We start from the raw sequence: 23246 nt of genomic DNA, 5'->3' as shown, positions 1-23246 counted from the left end.
GCCCCCTAGTAAATATTTACCAGTAGATATTTAATAAACATTAGTAACATAGATGAATGAAAAATAAATGATATGAAATGATATGTACGTATATGGATATATAAAATTATTCCTACTACATATTCCTACTACATATATATTATTGTTCCAGACTGTTATAATCACCCACCCAAATGTAATGGTTTAAATTTTACAACAGTCATTTATCTTGTTCACAGACCTGCAATTTGGACAGGGCTCAGTGGGAACACGCCATCGCTATCACTCCACACATTGTCAGTTGGGCTGGCTTGAAATCCAGGGTTGACTGGAAGCCTAGAGTCTGGAATCACCTGAAAGTTCACTCACTCACATGTCTAGGGGTGAAACTGGCTATTGGCCGGGACCTTGGCTGGGGATGTCCTCTGGAAAACCACTTGGATTGCTCACAGCATATTTTTAGAAAGTTCCAAGAGCTAGCATTGAGATGATCATGGTAAAGTACATAGCATTTTTAGGATCGAGCTTTGAGGGTCACATGAGATCACTTCTGTTGTAGTCTGTTGGTTAAGGCAATTGCGAAAGTCTCCCATTTTTGGAAAATATGCTATATATATATATATATATGTATATATATATAGTTTTACTTGTAAACTCCACTTTTATTGCACTTCCCAACCTCTCCTCACATTCAGGAGTCTTTTCTCTAAGGCATTTTTCTTTTCTTTTTGCCTGGAAAGCATTTACTTTTACTTCCACTCATTTTGTTGCTGAACTTTATCCTCAGTAGATGGGTGCCTTTTCCTTTTTCTCATTTCAGAGTAAATAGCACAATCCTAATGAATACTAAGTGTTTAATATTTACTAAATTGATAAAATATTTGTAAGTTACATACTCTTTCTTGACCAGAAGAGTTACTTCATGTTTTATCTCAAATATACTCTTTCTGTTACTAAATTTAAATGAACAGAACTTCAAATTCAGCTAAGAGTAAAAAATGCCATTCTCTATCTAGATCTATAATACAAAATTTAAAAATAGAAACACTCTTTCCTGAAATCTGATTTTGACATGAAACAAGTGATGACAAATTATCTGCATATGACAAATTCGGGTTGTATACTGGGATTGCTTTTTTTCCCCTAAAGAGACTGCACATCAAATAATAAAGTAAAATGATACACAGTATTTCTTCTACTAAATCTGTTTCATGAGATATTGCAATAATTTTGGATATCACTGAAGTCATCAAGGTAGTAATGCCACTTAATAGTTTGAACAAACTATTCAATTTTAAATGATGCATAAGAGCATTGATCCTAGGTGAAGAAAAGGATAGAGCAACTTAAAATAGGTCATACAGAAGTTGCATATCATTATTTGCTTCATAGGAAGTAAATTGAAAAAACATAACCGGGACGCCTGGGTGGCTCAGTGGTTAAGCATCTGCCTTCTGGCTCAGGGCGTGATTTTGGAGTCCCAGAATCGAGTCCCACATCGGGCTCCCTGCTTGGAGCCGGCTTCTCCCTCTGTGTCTCTGCCTCTCTCTCTCTCTCTGTCTCTCATAATAAATAAATAAAATCTTAAAAAAAAAAAGAAAAAAACAATTTGTATATCTTATGTGGGATCAGTTATAAATGTTTTATAAGTGAGCATGAATTATGTTTTCTGTGTACCCTGCCATATCTTAGCATCTGGCAAATGTCTGTCATATGAAGTGTTCAAAAAATGATTTTGCATGAAAGAATATAGTGCCTTCTGACAGTGTAATTTCCTGTTGTCTCACAAAGCTACTGTGGTGTTCAGCTTTATAATAACCTCAAAATTCTTGATTGTGTAGTTCAGAATAGATGAGCCTTGGAACTAATTTCAAAGTTTAGGTTTTGTTTTCTGAATTCAGGAATCATATAAAGATTATCCCTTACATACTGCTAACTAATAATGATCATATCATGTCATATATCATAGCATATATTTACTTTTACACTTACTTGACTCTAAACGCAGGTTGCAAGCAACTCAGTGATGGTATTTTTCCACTGAATTTTATATTCTGAAAACAAAATGTTTTTTCCTGAAATTTGATTCTATGTGGTGGCAGCTGCTCATTGACCATTGTTGAAAGAATGAATGAGAATCTGAATCTGAGTATGTCCTTTATCATCTATACCTTTCCTTAAAAAAATTAAGCCACTTCACCAAAATGATGTTAACATTTGAACAATTGTTAACTTACTAAACTCCTACACCTATTAAAATATTTCAAACTTAATATCAGAATAAACATTAATTTTCAAATTTAGCTCAACATACTCTGGAAAGATTAATACATTACCTTCGTGTCTATTGTGGTGTTCTGGTCCTTTCTTTTTGAAAGAGAGAAGTAGCTTTAGAAATACTTTCCTTTTCTTTAAGTAGCATCAATTCCTTGAGAGATTGGACCACATCGACCACATCTCTCTCAATCCTAGAAATAGGTGGGAGCAGGCCATATCACATCAGAATCCAAAGTGACATGTATGGGCTTATTATACATGTCTATGAAAGTTTCTGGATCCATGAATTGTTCAGATTTGCACAAGTACTTTATTATTTGTTCAGGGATGAGCAGTTCAGGTGCAATTTGGTGCAAGTTATCCCCTGGTCCTTTAGCACCCACTTTAACAGTCTTTAAAAGGTGGAGTGCCAGTTTATGAGTCTGAGTGAGAAACTCTGTGATGACCTCCTCTAGGGACTGTGTCTGTGTCACATCATCAAGATACATGACTGGAACTTTCATCACTGAAACATGCCATTGCATGAAAAGTCTTGTTGGGATGTTATGGGATGCAACTATAATTTTCATTCGTTGGATAAAAAATTCTGTTTCATTCTGTTTATGGTTAAGATAATCCAAAAGAATTCGGTAAAGGGTACCACTGGAGGTCTCAAGGATATGCAGAATAGAAGTAGGATATACGAGCAAAAACCCTGTCACTGCTTCTCCTAGGTGATGTTTTAAAATTGACTGAAACACTTGCTCATAATAGTCAGAAATATCTTTTTTTTCTGTATTCGGTGTTATTGTGGCCACTAGAAACATCCTATGAAGAAGGAATTTCTTTAGCTGTAGTCTTTGCTTCTCTTCCTGAAGATGAAAGTAATTGCCACGTGGAATTTGTGGCATTAGAAGCGATTCCACTGGAAAAGTCCTTTTGTTGGTCTTTTGGATATGGCCTGGGAAAGCCATGATGGGTCCTATTTGTTCTTCCAGATGACTTCAGTTTTAGCCTATCACAATGTTTACATTATAAGGACATCTCTTCAGGGGTGAACTCTTGTATTTCTTCTTACAAAAAAAAAAAAAAAAGTTACTATTTTGTCAAATGCTAGCGAATAGCCTAGCAAAATCCCTTCCCAGTATTATCAACAATACCATCTTTGAAATACAAGAGAATGCTAAAACATGATTCAAATTATAGAGATTGTTTAAAAGTTTACAACAAAATAACATTCTAATACACTGGCAAGTGGGGAGAAGAAAGAACATACTATAGAGCAGGTTAACTCTGTTTTTTATTTGCATTATTATTTTCTCCTTCAACTTATAGTAAATTTTTTCTCAGCTCCCTTTCTTGAATTACACGTGTGCCTGTGCATACGTGCGCACACACATATGCACCCATACACATACGCACACAGGAATGTATCTGCCAACAGTCACTCACCGTAGCATTGGCATCACATTGAAATGTCTTTTCATATATGTAACTAATTACAGATTGTCCTTGATTTGTCAATTTTTTAAAAAGTGATATTTTCATGGTAATTCCTCCTTTTTAAAAATTTTAACTGGTCAACTAATTTTTAAAAATCTGGGGAATTCTCAAGTCCTAATTGGCTTACTTAATCTTTACTCAGTATACAAAAAGTTAATACTGTGGCTTGTTATAATACTGTTATTAATAAGAGTAAAATTTTGGAATAACTAATTTTTATTTTGTTTTTTTTTTTCCTATCAACAAACATCAGAAGTGGCTCTTTTTCCTTCCTTTTGTTGTTGTTGTGGGTATCAGATAATAAATTCTGTTACTTTTAACTTACTCTTCTTACAAATTTCTTTTTGTTTCCTCTAGGTCACCTTAACATTTCTCTCCTTCTTCAAGTTTTTCTTGCTTTTACCTGTCCTCGAGGTTCCACTTATTCTCCATCACTTTTCCAACTGCCAGTGTCCTGGGTGCTGCCAGCTGTCCTGTGTGTTCTATTCTTGTTTCCATGGTGCCCTCGTGAATCAGGATGTCAGTGGTGTTAAAGGGCAGCACACAAGGGCAAGTGCCATTTCTTAATTTAATGAGGGTATCACTCAACAGATACCTCAACATCACAGTAGAGAAATGAGGGCTTCTTTTGTGGAATGGCTTATTTGTAGCCTGGAGCCTTTGTAAGTCAGACAGATGGTTGACCTGAACATCATACTCTTTTCTTTTTTCTTTTTGTCCACAGTTTATGGAAGAGGAGACTAAAGCATGGAGTAGTTACATACCTTGCACACAATTCAAATGTCTTTTCAGCAGCCTCTCTAGTCCACCTAGGATAGAGGAGTATTGATGCATTAATTGAATAATTTAAGAGCGGAGTATTGATGCATTAATTGAATAATTTAAGAGCACATGTCAGATTCTGTGTAATGGTGACTCTGTTTTAAGAAAATTCTTCTATGGGGCACCTGGAGGGCACAGTTGGTTGGGCGTCTGCATTCAGTTCAGGTTGTGTTTCCGGGTTCCTGGGATCAAGCTCCCTGCTTAGTGGGCAGTCTGCTTCTCCTTCTCCCTCTTTGTACTCTCTCTCTCTCTCTCAAATAAATAGATGAATCGTTTTTAAATTCTTCTATGAGGTTTTCTTAATTTAACGTAAATTTAAGTTAGTTTTTATAATAAAAATTAATACCATACCTTAAAATGGCATTCATGTGAGCTGTAACCATAATTTTAGAACAAGATTAGAAAACATCCTTATTCAGTCTTTAAAAAGTAAATCTTACAGCACTCCCCGACCAAGATTTGTGTTATTCAAACTTATTATCTGGTTTTAATGATATACAGTAATGAGTTATCCCAAAAAGTGGAGGCTGAGATATGACTTAATAATTCCTTAATTGTGTGGTACATAAAAACTGAGTAATTTCTCATGGGGTTCACTTCATCACTCTCTGGAATGATAGTCTTTCCCAAAGCATACAGGAACTTGTCACTGCTTAGTCTAGGGCTTGTTCTCAGTCTCATTCTTCTTGCTTTGCAGAATGTGATTCTGTTGACCACAACCGCCTTCTTTCCTCCGTTGGTTTCTGTGACTCTGGACCTGCCTGAATTTCTTCCCAAATCTCTATTTATGGCCTTGTTCCTTTCCCTCTCACACTTAGCTCTGGGTAAAGCTGAGGCTCTGTGCTCATTGTACAGATCTCTTATTCTCCCTCTGTGCCCAAGTAGTTTAGCACCATCTTTTGTGAGGGCAGGTGGCTGGTGCTTGATGTCACTCTCACCTCCAAACTTAATGACTGACCTTGCTGATTAATCATGGAGGCTTTCCTGCTGAGGCCAGCCATGGAGTTGGACTCTCTCAGTCTAAGGCTCAGAGCAGATACTGTTAGTTTATGTTGACAAAGAAGAAAAGACTAACTTTCCATCCCAGTATTTTTCTGCACAGAGGACTCCTAAATTGTAATCCTATTTATAACTCTTTTTCTTGGATGTACCTCTACCTTTTCAATTTAAATGCCAGCATTTTAACTATGATTTTCTGTATATTTCCCTTGCAAGCACCTCATATGTGTTGCAGTTACACATTTTTCACTTATCTCCTACACCAACATCCTTGGTCTTATCTTTTCCTATATGTTATCTCTCAACCCTATTCTGTCACTAGGTCTTTTTACTTTGAAATGTATTGAGGATTCTTGATTTCTTTACAGTTATTGCTCTTTATTTGGATTATAATCAGAATCTCCTGCCCTCAGTGTTTTTGCACCTCACTTGTCCAGCTGAGAGCATGAAACTTGAAGACCTATGACACATCTGCTTTGTAAAGTTCAGGAACTACTTATTTTATGAAGTCCTTCCTGTTTATCTTCCCTCCATAGAATGCTAGGAGAGGGCACTTCTCCCCTTCCCAGGTCCATAGCAGTTCCTGGCACTTATTTCCATTGCACAATGATGGGTTATAACAGAGAAAATGGGGACATGCAGCTATAGCGTTTGGTAACCTAATATTGACTTTGCTCAAAGTCAGTGGGAGACTTTATAGGGCATTGCTTCCCAGAAACCCTTTTTGAATGCACAAATTTAAATTTAGTCTTTTATATATAGATATGAGTTTCTTCTTCCTGACACTGTTCTTACTTATAGTACAATTTTTCTATCTTTTTGCCCCTATAAAAGGGAGCTCAGTTGTGATTTATCTCTGCATGTGCATTCTTTATTTCCCTTCTCTTTCATATACCTTGGTTCCTCCAATATAAACCTAATAGAAAAATGACAATCTTTCATCATTATAATTCCCCATGTAAACCTTGCAAAATATCACTGAGCTCTTCTTTCTTCAAAAGAGTAATGATATCTTAATTAGTATTGCCTTGGAACATATGAAATTGTCATTTCTATAAGTTAAAAACTGATATTGACAACTATTTCATGTTTTAATTTTTTATTCCAGTGCAATTTACACTGTTATATTAGTTTCAGGTGTGTAATATGATTCAACAATTCTGTATATTTCTTAGTTTCATGCAGTTCAACTGAATACATTTTGAATCAGTAGTTTTTACATCATAGATAATAGTTTGACCTATATCTTCCCCATGTATCTTTCTATCTCTCAATACATGTTTAGTTGTTGCTTTTATGATTTTGTTTCATGGTCATGTCACATTTAAAGGCAACTTATCTTGTTTTCTTGCCTTTCATCAACCATACTCTTCAGTCAAGAGTAAAGTTTTGAGCAGATAGGAATAGAAACACACAGTTTGGACTGTGTGTGTGTGTGTGTGTGTGTTTTTTTTTTGGCTGTACATGTAATGATAATTGTACAAGCTCCTTTTGATGGATACTCAACATTTGAATTTTCAGATGCCACAGTCCTGTGTTCCATTGATTAAGGGACAGTTATTTATCTTCAGGTGGCAACTTAAACAGAACTCCTCTATTCATCCCACGGAATAGAAAGAGATAGGTGGGGATGCCTGGGTGGTTCAGGGGTTAATTGTCTGCCTTCGGCTCAGGGTGTGATCCTGGGATCCGGGTTCGAGTCCCATATCAGGCTCCTTGCAGGAGGCCTGCTTCTCCTTCTGCCTGTGTCTATGTCTCTGTGTGCGTGTGTCATGAATAAATAAAAATATTTTTAAAATAAAAAAAAAGAAAGACATAGACATTTGTTCTCCCAGTGTGATCTATTAGATAACTGAGTTTAAACAACGGACAAGTGACAGAACCTGAGTGGGAACCTACAATGTTGAGGAGTCTTCTTTCAGATTTTCTACCTATCTGACGCTCTTGTCCAACATCTCATATTAAGTATGCAGCATGTATTTGGAACTCGTGTCAAGCACCCATCTTGCTATTTACTATATACTTTATGCTCTGTTTTATTTTCTGGAACCAAATGTTTCTGAATAACAAACTCCCTGTGTTATCTTTTTAAAGCAGAAAGAAAGGATTAAAAAGATTAAATACCATTAATTGGTTATTTACCATACACCCTATGCTAGATGCCTTTACACATATTAATTAATTTAATCTTCACAACAGTCCTATAAGGTCGACAAAAATTTTGCTCACAATCAGTAGAAGAGGAAACAAAAGCATGGGTTATTTAAGTGCTTTACGCATGGTTCAGACATGCTCTCAGCAACCTTATCACTCTGTCTACCTAGGGTAAAGAGCAGATAAATTATTCCCTTTGTGTCCATGCCCACATGGCATTTTTTGCTTCTTTATGACAGAGCAATTTTTCTGGAAATGGAGGATACCTTGTGGTTTGGATAAAGGAAATTGAAAACTCTTAACTCATACTTGTAATTCAAAATTGATTTACTGTCTTTATTCTCTCATTCATCTCAGATTTATGTACACCTTTGGTGAACCAGGTCGTATCATGTGCATTGTAAGAAACACAAACATGGAAGACACCTGGTCCCTAATTTGGGGAGTTGAAAGTCTAGTAAGGGGTGTTGAGATATCCATGAATGACTACAGGGCAGGGGAAAACATCATAAATACAATGTGAATGATGGTCAGTGCTTTAGAAGCAAGATAGAAAGGGTGTCTAGTGTTTTGGAAAGCTTAATGAAAGAGCTTTTATTCGGGGATGCTCTTCAGGGGAACAGACTGGGAAGTGGCTTTGTGAATGTTTCTTGAATTCATTTCTTTAGATTGCAAGGATGTGCAACTGAATGACTTGTTTTCTACTTGGAATACCAGATCTTACTTTAACCTTTCGCTGGTGTTCATATACTGGAAAAACAGGAAACTCTAAATCATTTCCACTAACTTTCTGTCTGGTTTGGTATATCTAAATCATTTGTACTAAGTAAATGGCTGACAACTTGTGTGGAGGAGCCTTTTACTAGGATCACATGCTTAAACTATTAGGTAGACAATATATGCTTGATTTAGCAGAGAAAAAAAGTTTAGTATCAAATCACTAGATATTTGAAGATTTATTAAAAAAAAAGTAGATCACCCTCTTCAGCATGGCTTCTCCTTATCAAAACCACTGTGGAGCAATGTATGGTAATTATTTATCAAGGAGAGCATGGGCTAAAAATACTTTGCTATTCAATTCAAGCATTTAACATATGTCTAGTATTTGTAGAAAAATGTGCCAGACACTCTGAAGATAATCTTGTAAATCAGATATTGTATCTGCACATGAAAAAGTCAATTCTATTAGTAGATCTGAAAGTCTACACAATTATGTTTAGTACAGAGCTGGAGAGAAGAAATACAATAAGAGCATAAACAATGAACATGGGAAAAAAAGTGTTGGAACAATGAAACCTGACTGAAAGAACTAGCATTTAAATTGGGCATAAGAAAAGATATGATTTGGGGTAGGACAGGGAGGGGATGGGGGCGAGGGAAGATACAGAACAGACTCTGTAAACGAGAAGCATGAAGAGCAGAAGGCACATATTGCAGAGCTGGGAAATGTGGCACTTGAGGAAACGGCAGTGGTCTTATTTAAGTAGAGTGTAGTTCTCAAACTATAGAATCTGCAGGTTTGTTAAACTGGAGATTCCTGGTCTCTAGCCTCCAAAAGTCTGAGACCGCTTAAAATGTGGTCCAAGAATTTGCATTTTTGACAAGTGCTCTCCCAGTGCCTCCACCTATTTCACTTTAAGGAAGAATGGGCTGGCAGGTGGTGATTTAAATGCTGGCTATCTATTAGAATCATCTGGTGGAGAATTAAAAAAGAAGCCAGCTCCTGGTTCTTATTTAATTAGTGTGGAAAGCAACTCTAGCGTATGTGTTTATGAAAGCCTTTCCAGGTGATACCTAAGTGTAACCCAGAGTAGAACTGCTAGCCCAGGCTGGAAGGTTAGCAGGGGAAAGACATGGGAGAAAGAGAAAATGGAAGTTGCAGCTAGTTTGTGGAGGACTTGGATATCTGCACAGAGGTATAAGTATTACTCTGTGGATGATAGAGATTCCCGGGGATTTTTTGAGCACCTGTAATCATAACTGTGCTTTATAAAGTTGCCCATGATGGGTAGAGAAGTTAGGGACAAGAAATCCTGGAGGTAACCAGAACACTTTTAAGAATTATGCAGCTGGGAGCTGGGGGTGGTTGGGTGGCTCAGTCGGTTAAGCATCCTACTTTTGATTTAGGCTCCGGTCATGATCTCGAGATCCTGAGAACAGTCCCCGCATCAGGCTCTGTGCTGGGTATGCAGCCTGCCTAAGATTCTCTCTCCATCTGCTCCACCTTGCTGCCCCCCCCCCCCCCACACACACACCTTCTGCCCACATTCTCTCTTTCTCTCTCTCAAAATGACCCCTAAAATCGGTGGAATTTGGTGGTGATATTTGTTTTGCATTTTAAAAATTTTCTAAGCATGTCTCTGTTACTGTTCTATTCAGAAAAAAATAACATTAAAAAACCCAACAGGCTGTGATACTGGTTTGGCAAAAGGTAATACATATGTTGCTCTATTTGTGGTCTGGGCTAGTCTAGTTTGAGAGCCTGCTGAGGGGTAGAACTTGTGAAAGGGCAGATGCCAGACCAATGTGAGCAAGGAGGCTCGACACTCAGGGATGTTTGGGCTTGCCAATTGAGAGTAAAAATAGGAAGACATTAAGATGAAAGGTGGAGCGGTTATAAAGACACAGTCCAGGAGCTTTAGTTCAGAAAAACCTTTCATGAAGTGAGATCATCTTTGTATGACTAGCCTAAAACCTATCACTGAGAAAAAGGTGGATCTTTGAAGATTTTGGCAGTTGCTAAGATTGAGGAATATATGCAAGTCTTGACCAAGGTAAATATGATTTGGTCAACTGGATGTGTGAAGTGAGCTGTGGAAAGATTTAGAGATGACTCGTGGATTTGAATGTCAGTAGCTGGAAGGATTTTGATTTTTAAAATACAGATGGAGGATAAAAGAGAAAGCCTAGAGTTGGGAAGAACAGTTTGTAACTGTTATGTTGAAGTGGACTTGCCATAGGAACATCCAAGTATAAAAGCATTTAGGAATCTGGAGATCTCGAAACATCAGGATCGTGATGCAAATTTGATCGTCATCTGCACTGAGGAAAAAGTTGAAACCACACAAACCAATGTGCTTGTGAGATAATGACAGGAAAGGAGAAGGTGGAGAGAATACCATGTGGAACACTTGATTTTAGGAAGTGGGAACACGACGGGCTCCCTGCTCTGTGGGGCGTCTGTTTCTCCCTCTATCCCCCCTCCTTGCTCATGCTGTCTCTTATATTCACTCTCTCTTTCTCAAATCAATCAATCAGTCAATCAGTCAATCTTAAAAAGAAGTGGGCAAATGAGAACCAATGAAAGAGGCAAAAGAACATCAGAGACAGATGGAGAACTAAGGAAACACAGGGCCATGAAAGTAGGTAGCTAAGAGTTTTAAAAGCGGGTGATAGTGGTAAAATTCTAAAGAGAGGTAAAAAAACCCTTAAGAACTGAGGTGACCTTCTACTATTGGCAATGACGAGTTTCCTAGAGACTTAAAAAAAAAAAAAAAAAAAGAAGAAGATTCAGTAAAATGATTGAGGGAACCCAGGGTGCAATTGTTGAGTTGAGTCAATATAGAATAAGTGGTCAAGGAGTAGACCGCTCCTCCAAAACATTTGGCAGTAAGAATGAAAGCATTCTGATAGTAAATTATAGAGGAAGAAAATTATAGGGCAATTATCCTATAGTGATCCTAGGTTTTTCTCTATTAAAAACTAGCTTACTGTGTTGTTGTTTTGTTGTTGTTATTGTTTCTAAACTACCATTGTGTCCGGCCAGGAAGGTGGAGTCTGAAAATGTAATGCTATATTGTAAGCTTTGAATCATCAGTTCTAAACAGATCGTCCATTATAAACAGAGATTTTGGAGACAACAAATAGCACTGAACTCTGGATCATGTTTATTTTTCCCCTTTTATCAAATGTGTTTTGTGGTGCTGTAGTGAACAGAAGAGCTCTAAAGACATAGGAATTACTAACAACTGATGCACATTATGTCATGTGATACAAACACAACTAAACCTTAATTTAGTTTCTTCATGATTTAAACAATTTTTGAGTTATAATAGCAAAATTGCCTTACACATACAGAAGTAATTATGGTTGGAGTAGTAACTTCTTATGCCAGTGCAAGCATCCACTTTGGTTCACATAATCTGTTATGCTAAAACACATCGTCAATAAGCCAGTTTCTATTTTAGTGCTTGCTTTTGGTTTAATCTTGATCAATGCGCTGTGCAGAATGGAGAAAATTGAACTAAAAGAAGCTTAGGGTTGGAAGGCAGCTTGGCTCTACCGACATAACATTCCTTTTTCAGTTAAGGAAATGTGACACAAAGAGGTCAATTGATATTACTGCCATCAAGTTACTTATCTTATATAACCGTTGACAAAAACAGATGTACATAAAATACTGAAATAGTGAGATGATATTTCTTACGAAATTATATTTTGGAAGTGTGATAGATGTTTCAATAAGTAAAGTGGTGTGAGAACTATTCAAAAAACAATAACAGGAGTCTGTATTTTGTGATGCTCAGTAGAGAGCCATGAGATGTTTTTACAAGGGAAGTAATATGACAGATGCTGCATTGAATGGTTTTATTTTATTTTTTAAAAATATTTTATTTATTTATTCATGAGAAACACACAGAGAGAGGCAAAGACATAGGCAGAGAGAGAAGCAGGCTGCCTGTGGGGTGATGTGGGATTCGATCCCAGGACCCTGGGATCATGACCTGAGCCAAAGGCAGACACTCAACCACTGAACCACCCAGGTGCTCCTGAAAGGTTTTATTTATTTATTTTTTAATTTTTATTTATTTATGATAGTCACAGAGAGAGAGAGAGAGAGGCAGAGACACAGGCAGAGGGAGAAGCAGGCTCCATGCAACGGGAGCCTGATATGGGATTCGAACCTGGGTCTCCAGGATCACGCCCTGTGCCAAAGGCAGGCGCCAAACCACTGCGCCACCCAGGGATCCCTCCTGAAAGGTTTTAATAACTATATTCAGGATGTTTAGGAAGGCCAAATTTTAGAGTCAGTGCACTGTCTTATTAAAATATTATTGCATTCTATATAGGTAATGAAGATTTAGGTTATAATTTAAAACTTTGGAACATACTTCTTTTTAAATTAAGAGCAATGTCAATCCAAGCCTAAGTAACTGTCATTTTTATTTCATGTATCCAGAACAGCAATAGGTAAGAACAATATAGTGAAATATTTTGAAAGATTCGCTGTGTCCTAGGTATCTAAACAGAATTTTCCTTTATTTATACAAGCCTTTATTATTCTGCAACCTTTCCAGCCTACACTAAATTTAAAGCCCTCTTGCCCTTTCTTATTCAGGGAAATTCCATATTTCTTTAGACTACACACCCACTAATATGAGTAGTTGTGGACATTTCACAGCCTCGTGTGATTCTAAGTACCATTGTTTGACTATATGTAATCATAACGCACAGTCACGTTTTTGTGAAGTGAATTAGAATAAACATATATGAGAAGTGATATCATTTGGGAGGACAAATTTCTAGGATCTGCAGTAGCATCGCAGTGGGGAAATGTTGGCATCTGGTCCTCCATCATCAGTCTCCAGTGCTGGCATCTGCTAGAGATGCATGAATGCCTTTCTGGTCCATGCCTCATCTGTCACCCTAGTTTCTTGTCTCTCTGACAGGCACCTCTCAGCTACATATCTACCACCATCGACCTCATGGAAAAACCTTTCTGATATGAATACCTATTCTAGGAGAGTTCCTGGGGAAAGCTATCTTGGACTCTGGGACTTTGTGTGCTGAATGAAATATGGATAAATGATCATTTTGTCTCTCTTCTAGCCTCAAAAGGTTCTATGTATCACATTTGATGCAATTATAGCTGAAGTAAGAAGGTCTTCTAACTAAATGATCTAGTTAGTAGAAATAATTATGATTTCTATTTGGATACTTTATATTAATGTAAAACTTTTCACTTTTCAACGGGCTAACCCACTTCTGTTTAGTTGTGATATACTCAGAAAAATTCAACTATTAATACAGAATTAATAAAAGCATAACTATAAAGGCAAACTTCTCAGACTCAAATAATAAGCTTTAGGTTAAAAAATTAAGGTCGTTTGGATCACCTTCTCCTTAGAATTATCAACTTTTTATCCAAACCACTTGAGTATTGATTGTACTTGCTATAATTATATTTGTTTGTGATTATAATTTTTTATTAAGGACAGTTTGACTTTGAGAAAAAAGTGTGAGAGGCCACACTTTTTTGGTTATAGTTTGATAGAAAGGATAATTTTGTTTTTATAATAAAGAGCAGAAAATGTAAGATAACTATCATATCTGGATATTTTAGGGAATCTTTTTACAAGGTAGAGAAATAGCCTGGCCTAGCCATTGCTAATAGGTAAAATCTGTAATCTCTTTCACAAAATATTGTACTTGGCTATTCATATTCAAGATCTATTTCATTTGTGTGTGTGTAACTTTTTAATAAGACAGTGCAGCAGTAAAAAGAAAGCATACCTTTAAGCTTTAGCTCTTGATTAAAGACCTATTTTGGCCCAGGCTCACAGGGTTGTGGGAAGTAATGTTTAATGAATTTCCAGAGGTGGAGGCCAATGGTGTGACGGGTTCAATAACTCATTTTTGGTTGTTAGAAATTTACTTCTAGTGATGTATTTGAGAGCCAGGCTAGTCTTACATGTTTCATAAGGTTATCCTCCAAACCCTATGCCTCATAAAAGGAGAGAAATTCTTGGTCATAATGTTATTGGAATCCAAGTGCAGATCTCTGGTTTGGTGCACATCCTCTTTGCCCTCAACTCACTGTTTTCTTTGTGAATTAAGAAATTAAAAATCTGTAGTTTTTTTTTTTTTTTGACTAAAGACAGCTTTACACTTATAACCTGCACTTTTGAAAAGCTAATTTGTAGAAAAAATAAAAATCTTTCCAGGGAAAGCTAAAGCATAGTCAGGCTCTGCAACATTTAAAAAAATTATCAGGTTGTGATTGCTAGTTTCTCTTCACTTAATTTCATAATAATTTCACTATTATACAAATTTCACTATTATATTTTACAGTTAAGCCATTAACTGTATTTCACTATTATATTTTACAGTTAAGCCATTTTTATTTAATGAAATATTAAGGTAGGCAATGAAAAAAACAAAAAGTTTATGTTATGAAAAGTAAAGTTAAGGAAGAAGAGATTTCTGTTGGCAAGGTGATGGTGGAATAAAAGTCAACTCTACCACACAGAGAGCTAGATTACATCTTGAATGCTTTGTGTTACATGAGTAGAAAAGCGTGATCCCTCCGAATACTTCATAACATCTGAAGTGAGTGAGTGTTGCTGCAATAGTATCTGGGAAATGCAGTCAGTATGTCTGAAGTCAGCATCTATTTATCTTAAATTAATCATTCTTCTGGGTAGGTAGATGATAATCAGTGTCATCTTTTTCATGGCACAGATCAAACTAGAGCTTTCCTAGGTTGGTGAGAGCTATACCATACGAGGGATCTCTGTCTATAACTCTTTTGTAGGATGATGGACTGCTTTTTAGATTCTTCAGCATTATTGTGGGATTGAGAACCAGCAAATAATTGTTTTTAAAATAAATTCTTGACCACAATTAAGTCTGTTTTACCTTTCCGCTCTTGGCAGAGTGAAAGCAGGGCATTGTAAATAGAAGGCAACATTTTTTTCTCTTTCACTATTAAATTCTCTAGTCAACGGAGTTCCTGGAACAAAAGTGAAAAAGGCTCTGTTAAGGTGTTAAACTCTCTGAGCATCAGGACCATCCTGCACAGATGTCAGCCTCTCAGCTTGTTGCTCCCTCTGGCGGTGGGAGGTTGCCATCTTCAGTAGTGTTGGTCAGCCCTGAATCTCAGAGACCAAGGCTAAAAACAGTGTGGATCAACCTGGGAAATGGCTTGCATGCATTCTGGCCATCTATCCACTCCTTTTATTATTTTATATGACACAAGTATGTAAATTTTTATAGAAAATTGAAAAGTAGAGATAATAAACAAGAAGATGAAATTCATCTCAACCTCAATCCAGAAAAATTAGTAAATTTGTGTATTTCGTGATTCTCTTCTGTAATTGCAGAAGAGAATTGTAATTCTGTAGGTATGTATTCAGTTTAACATGTAATGAGTTTTATTTAACATGTATCAGTTATGGTGTAATACACACTCATACACACATGGTTTTTTTCTGCCTTGTACTTACAATTATGGCTTTCTACCTTGATTTTACCACTTGATATATTATGAATGCTTTTTGATATTAATAACACTATACTAAAAGTACATAAAATATATGTTACAGAACTTGCATAAAAGTATATAAAAAGCATAAAATAGTGTTAATAAAACCTAAAGCTATAGAACTATGTTTAATGGCTGCACAGATTCTAATGTTCAGATGCATTTTTTAACCAGTCCCTACTCTTGAGCATCCTTGAACATCTTTGAATTTCCATTTTTGTTAATTCATAGCGCAATTTCATTAAGATAATAATGTATCACAAATGATTATGTATCTTGTAAGGCTTTAGATACATATTGTCAAATTATCCTCCAGAAGTATGAACCAGTTGATGTCCAGGAGTTCCTTAGTAGTTAAAGTTTCAATTTGTTTGAAACTATGTATAAGAAGGAAATCACTTACTCTTGGGATAAACTGAGAAACCCATCAAAATTAGAATATCACGTCTCAGAAGGCATAAAAATTATTTTTCAATAAAAATAGTATTAATTTATTACCAGAAACAGTTGGATTTAAGATGTGAAGTGCTCCTGTATTAATTCTAACCAAATTCAGCACAGGCCCTGCCAGGAGGTCAGAGCTTTGCATTGGAGTTGCCAGAAATACCAGGCTGAAAATTTTTGATACTGTATCAGGCAACAGCGTCTTTTGGTGATGCATTCTTATATGCCCTGAAGATCTTTCCCTCTTTCTCCAGTGCTGCCATTATAGTACTCTATCAGAATAATTGAAATCAGATAGAAGTGATACAGCTTTCCTTAACTCAACAAAGATAGATTTCATAGCCAATAATCTATCCCTATGAATCTAAGGAAGAATGACTTTCATCCATTTTAAAGCAGTTGCCTTTTTCCATTCCAGAAAGTGTTTATTTTTATTTTTTCTATAAAATTTCCAGTAATATGGTATCCACTATCTACATTAAAAATAAGTGTGCACTCACACCCACTAGGATGGCTACTATATATAAAAAAAGAAAAAACACCAGACTATTTAGGTCCTCTGCTCATTTTTTAATCAGATTGTTGTTTTAGTGTTGAGTTGTAGGAGTTCTTTATGTATTTTGAATATTAACCCTTAGTCAGATACATCATTTACAAATCATTTTCCATTTAGAAGGTTGCCTTTTTTGTTGCCTGTTTTGTTAATGGTTTCTTTTGCTGTGCAGAAGCTTTTCAGTTTGATGTAGTTGCAATTGTTCAGTTTTGCTTTTGTTGCCCTTGCTTGAGAAACAGATTCCCCTCCCCCTCAAATGTTGCTAAGGCATCCAAGAGTACTGCATGTTTTTTTAAAGGAATTTTATGGTCTAAATATAAGGACCTAAATATAAGGTCTTTGATCCATTTTGAGTTTATTTTTGTGCATGGTTTAAGAAAAATGGCCTAGTTTCTTTCTTTCTCATGTAGCTGTCTTTTTTTCCAACACTACTTAATGAATATATTGTCTTTTCCTTGTATACTCTTGCCTCCTCTGTCCTAGATTAATTGGGCTAATAAAAATATGTTTATTTTTGGACTTCCTCATCTGTATCATTGATTCATGTGTCTGTTTTTGTGCCAGTACCATCCTGTTTTGATTACTGTAGCCTTGTGATTTAGTTTGAAATCTGGGAGTGTGATACTTCCAGCTTTGTTCTTGTTTCTCAAGATTGCTTTAGTTATTTGGGATTAGGATCTTTTGGGGTTGAATACAAATTTTGGGATTATTTGTTCCACTTCTGCCACAGAATGGTATTGGTAGGATTGCATTTGATTTGTAGAAGGCTTTGGATATCCTTCCAAAGAAGACATATGAATGACAAACAGACATGTGAATAATGTTCAACATCATTAATCATCAGGGAAACAAACCAGAGACACAATAACGTATTACCTCACACTTATAGTGGTTAGCTTCTAAAAGACAATAAGTAACAAGTATTGGCAAGGATGTAGAGAAAATGGATCCCTTGTGCACTATTGGTGGGAGCATAAATTGGGGCAACCACTATGGAAAACAGCATAGAATTAAAATTAAAACCAGAAATACCATATGATCCAGTAATTCCACTTCTGAGTATTGACTCAAAGAAAACAAAAACACTAATTTGAAAAGATATATGCCTCCCAGTGTTTATATCAGCATTATTTACAATAGCCAAGATATGGAAACAACCTAAATGTGCATTGGTAGATGGATGTGTGAAGAAGATATATATATTCACAATGGAATATTACGTAGCCATAAAAAAGAATGAAATCCTGTGATTTGTGACAACATGGATAGACCTAGAAAGTCCAATGTTAAGTGAAATAAGTCATAAAGAGAAAGACAAATACTATATGATCTCATTTGTATGTGGAATCTAAAAAACAAACCAAACCAAATAAAATAGAAACAGATTCAACAGAGAATAAACTGATGGTTCCAGTGTGGAGGATCTGGGTAGGAGAATGGGTAAAATAGGTGAAGGGGGAATTAAGAGGTACAAACTTCTAGTTATAAAATAAATAAATCATGGAGATAACAAGTGCAGCATAGAGAATATAGTCAGTGAGATTATAACTTTGGTGACAGTTGGTAACTATACTTAGTGGTAAGCATTTTCCAGTAAATATAAATTTCATATCATTTTGTTGTATACTTGAAACTAATATTATATGAATTACAATTAAAATTTTTTAAATGTAACATTTAAATAAGAACAACCAACAACAAAATGTACAAGGAAGTTGGCAAGGAGAAATTTGAACCATTGTGCACTCTTTCTGGAATTGTAAAATGATACAACCACTATGGAAAACAGTATGGAGATTCCACAAAATTAAAAATACAACTATAGTAATGAGCCAGTAATCCCACTTCTGGGTATATACCTCAAACAATTGAAAGTGGGGTGTCAAAGAGATATTTGCCCACCCATGTTCATTGTGGCATTATTCATAACTCAAGGGGTGAAAGCAACTCAAATGTACATAAACAGATGAATTGATAAAATGTGGTTTATACATACAATGGAATTTTGCTGAATCTTTTTTTTTTTAAAGATTTTGCTTATCTATTCATGAGACACACACAGAGAGAGAGAGAGAGGCAGAGACATAGGTAGAGGGAGAAGCAGGCTCCCCACAAGGAGCCCAATGTGGGACTCGATCCTGGATCCCAGGATCATGCCCTGAGCCAAAGGGAGATGCTCAACCACTGAGCCACCCACGCATCCCAGAATTTTACTGAGTCTTAAAAAGGAAGATAGTCCTGACAGTACCTCACTGGGAATGAGCCTTGAGGACTTGATGCTACGTGAAATAAGCTGGTCACAAAAGACATGTACTATGTGATTCCACATATGAGGTACCTAAAGTAATCAAATTCATAGAACCAGAAAAAAGAATAATGGTTACCAAGTGCTGAGGGGAGGGAAAGACTAAAGGGGAATTGTTTAATGGGTATAGCATTTTGGTTTTGCAGGATGAAAGTCTGAGAGATTGGTTTACAGAACAATGGGAATATAGTTAATAATGAAAAATGGTACTTGATGGGATGAGCCCTAGGTGTTATGCTATATGTTGGGAAATCGAACTCCAATAAAAAATATACAAAAAAAAGGAAAAAAATGAAAAATGGTTAGAATGGTAAATTTTATGTTATGTGTTTATCACACTAAAAGGAATGGTGAATTATAGGTAATGTGAATTATACCTCAATAAAAAAAAAACCCTGAAAATGTTTCCTTACAACTATTATTACATAGAATTTTTAAAAAGGTATCTAATTACCCATGTGCAAAGTTTTAAAAAATATTTTTAAAATTTATTTATTCATGAGAGACACAGAGAGGCAGAGACACAAGCAGGCTCCATTCAGGGAGCCTGATGTGGGACTCGATCCCGGCACTCCAGGGTCATGCCCTGAGCCGAAGGCAGACGCCCAACCGCTAAGCCACCCAGGTGTCCCTAAAAATATTTTTTAAAAGTCATTTTAAAATTTTATTTTCTTTATTTAAAGTCCCTTAACATAGTCTTTTACACAGGGTCAGTTTCTTAATGTTTTTGATAAAATTATTTTCCCTTTACCTACCAGTGCTATTTATGTTACTTTGTAGAAATTCAACACAATACAAAAATATGCCTTGGACAAAAAGTAGGCATAGAAAATGAGCTTACTGTGTTAACTACCAGAAACCTAGTACAGTTTTCCAGTGAAAATCTTTACTATTTTAGACTACAAATTAGACATATTCTCAGGAGCCTCATAAACTTATGTACTTTGTTGTATACACAGCACTTTATCTTTTAAAGATGCTGAAAGAGTTATATAATTTTTATGAGTACTAGTATGTCCAGTCTAAGACTCTGAGAAAAAGTTCTACATGTATCATTATGTAGGTTTCTAAATGCTAAATAGAAATTGTGAATTGGTACAGGTTTTATACTGTGCTCCTTGAAAAGCATGGCTAATGTATCATCAGGGTACAGAAAGAAACAAAGGAAAGAAATAGAAGATATTTTTGGATCTGTGAAGATAATCACTTGAGGGAAAGGTGTGCAGAATTGGTATTTATAGTACCTGCTTTGGGCCCTAATATTTTACATACTCTGCTATTGGATATTGGCTAATATCATATAGCTAAATCTTTGATTTGGGAAACTTTTTGTCAAATGAATATTTCATGTTTCTTTAAAAAATATTGTAAAAAATAGTGTACATACTCTTAACGTGTTTACTAAAATCAGTTTTTGTATAAAATGTACACTTGGTTCTTATCTAACCAGATTGAATAATACATGAAAGAATATAGAATTCATAGAATAATCTATTATTCTAATTCTTATAGGACTGTGTTAGAGAAAAAAAATTATTCTGAAGTCCTAAGTTTGTTGTGTAACCTTCTTGGTTACATGTGTTTTTTAAATATTTGTGTGTGTGTCTGTGTGTCTGTGTGCATAATATGTTTAGATTTTTATATGTATTTTAATATATTTATAATGATTGTTAAACCAGTCTCTCTTTTTTTGCTTTCTCATATGCATACACACATCTTAATGATGATAGCACTTGTTTTTCTCACTCTATGAGATTATGACAAGGTTAGATTGAAGCAACTTAGTTTTTGAAAAGACCATGGATTTCATGTCAATACAAGTTTGGATTCAGATCTTGCCTCTATTTTTTATTACAACTAAATCCTTAAGCTATGAATTAAATCTCTTAGACAATTTTCTATTTTTTAAAATGGGAATAGATGTCAATACCTAGAATTGTTGTATAGAGCAAAACATAGTAAGTGCCTAGTGTTATATCTAACATCCAGTAAAAGTTACATTTTTATAGAGAGTTACAATTTTCACTTTTATTTCCCCTTACTTTCCTTCTTTTTTTTTTTTTCAAGATTTTATCAGTTCATAAGAGACAGAGAAAGAGGCAGAGACACAGGCAGAGGGAGAAGGGGGCTCCATGCAGGGAGCCCAATGTGGGACCTAGGATTACACCCTGAACCAAAAGTAGACGCTCAACCACTGAGCCACCCAGGCATCCCACTTTACTTCATGTTGCAAAAAAAAAAAAAAAAAAAAAAAAAAAAACCTGTCTGGTTCTTAAATGTAGAAAGATGAGGAAGAAGTTTGGACAGTAACCTGTTTTTCATCCTCAGCTTTTGGAATGCATTCTGGTTATTTAGTTGAAAATTAAACTTATCCTGAAAGTTTCTTGGTTAAATATATATAAATACATACATGCATACATACAACATTCAAAATGTTATTTTATTTTATTATATTTCCTTATATAGACTAAATAAAATCCCTTAATGTAGTCATTTTTAGACAGGGCAGTTTCTTCATATTTTTAATATAAAGTATTTTTTCCTTAGTAATCTATGCTACCACATTATTCTGTAGAAATTCAGCGTAACAAAATATAACGTGGACAAAAGCTAAGCATAGAAAATTGGTTTACTGTATTATATACCAGAAACCCAGTACAGTTTTTTAAGTCAAACTCTTTCATTTTTAGACTATAAGTTAAAGATATTGTCAGGATATTTTATCATGAATATATATATTAATAAAATTCTATTATATAATATTTTCTATTCATGGAAATATGCAGTTTATTAATATATGTATTATTTAACAATATGTTATTTTATTATATATTTTATATACATTATATATGTTATACACATACAATGTATATATTATGTTATACATGATTATAATTGTATATGTTATGTTATATACAATTAATGTATAAATATAATTTATATACTAAATTATATATTAATATATTATATTACCATACAAATATGGCCATACAGTGTAACAAATATGACATAAGCCACAAGGGTGGCATGGTCATTTGGCAAGGAGTATTGGGGGGAGGCTCATCCTGCCTATCCTGGGAGGTAATTTAAAACTATTTAAGGGACACCTGGGTTGCTCAGTGGTTGAGTTCTGCCTTTGGCTCAGGGCATGATCACAGATCCTGGGATGGAGTCCCACATCGGACTCCCTGCAGGGAGCCTGCCTCTCCCTCTGCCTATGTCTCTGCCTCTCTATGTCTCTCATAAATAAATAAATATTTTAAAAATCTAAAATAATAAAATAAAACTATTTAAATATCTTATTCTTCATCAAATTTTAGTTTATTCATTTTTAATTTATATCAGTATGAACTCCTGGATTTCTTTTTTATTCATTACTACTTTATTATCTGTTACCATCCCACATTTGGCCATAGGAGGCCCTGCAAGCTGGCTACTCTCTACTTTTGACATGTTACCCTCATCCTTTGTGTACTTTCTCACTTCCTGGCACAATAGGTGTTTGATCTTATACTTTTCCCTGCACCAGCCCTGCTATCTGCTATTTCTCCAAAGGGCCCTAATTTCTTTTAGTTGAGAATGATACTTAGAAATTAGTATCTGGCTACTAGATTGCTATTATGGTGGAACTGATTCTAGTTCCTTCTCAGTGGACAATTTACACACACACACACACACACACACACACATTGATATCTCCATATTTCTGTATACTGAATACTATCAGTTCATGCTGACACCTCCATTTCTAGTTAAAAGTATCTAGGGTACATTCTAGTTTTCTCTTTTCCATGTTTGTAACTCATTCAACAGCAAGAAAACTGATGCCTTCTTCCATCTAGATCGCTTCTTCACCATGCTTGAATTTCATTACTCCCTGAAGAGCTACTCTTTGCATAGGCAACTAGCCCTGCCCCACCTATTGACCTAATAACTGAATTGTCCATAAGGAGAAAGCGTAAAGAGAA

General features: G+C 35.5%; 2 protein-coding genes across 8 annotated transcripts in view; one reads left to right on the top strand and one right to left on the bottom strand.

Annotated features, from left to right (window-relative positions):
• The window catches only part of TEX47 (testis expressed 47), a 29273-nt gene extending 25038 nt beyond the window's left edge, over positions 1–4235 (bottom strand). For 4 of the 7 annotated variants that reach the window (XM_072784280.1, XM_072784277.1, XM_072784282.1 and 1 more), the window contains exons 1-2: positions 4064–4208; positions 2316–3308 (exon numbers count right to left, since the gene is read on the bottom strand). In XM_072784280.1, coding sequence (XP_072640381.1) covers positions 2448–3209 — 762 coding nt within the window. In that variant the 5' untranslated portion in view covers positions 3210–3308; positions 4064–4208 and the 3' untranslated portion in view covers positions 2316–2447. Of the gene's footprint in view, positions 1–2315; positions 3309–4063 lie in introns of all 7 variants that reach the window. The other 3 variants (XM_072784279.1, XM_072784278.1, XM_072784281.1) reach the window with 3 other exon arrangements.
• Positions 1–23246, top strand: part of ZNF804B (zinc finger protein 804B) — a 495181-nt gene that overhangs the window by 28589 nt on the left and 443346 nt on the right. The gene's annotated exons all lie outside the window — the stretch shown is intronic.

Source organism: Canis lupus, chromosome 18 (assembly GCF_048164855.1).
Source record: "Canis lupus baileyi chromosome 18, mCanLup2.hap1, whole genome shotgun sequence".
Lineage (NCBI taxonomy): Eukaryota > Metazoa > Chordata > Mammalia > Carnivora > Canidae > Canis > Canis lupus.
The sequence above is the reverse complement of the archived record's forward strand: the minus strand, read 5'-3'. Positions and strand labels throughout refer to the sequence as shown.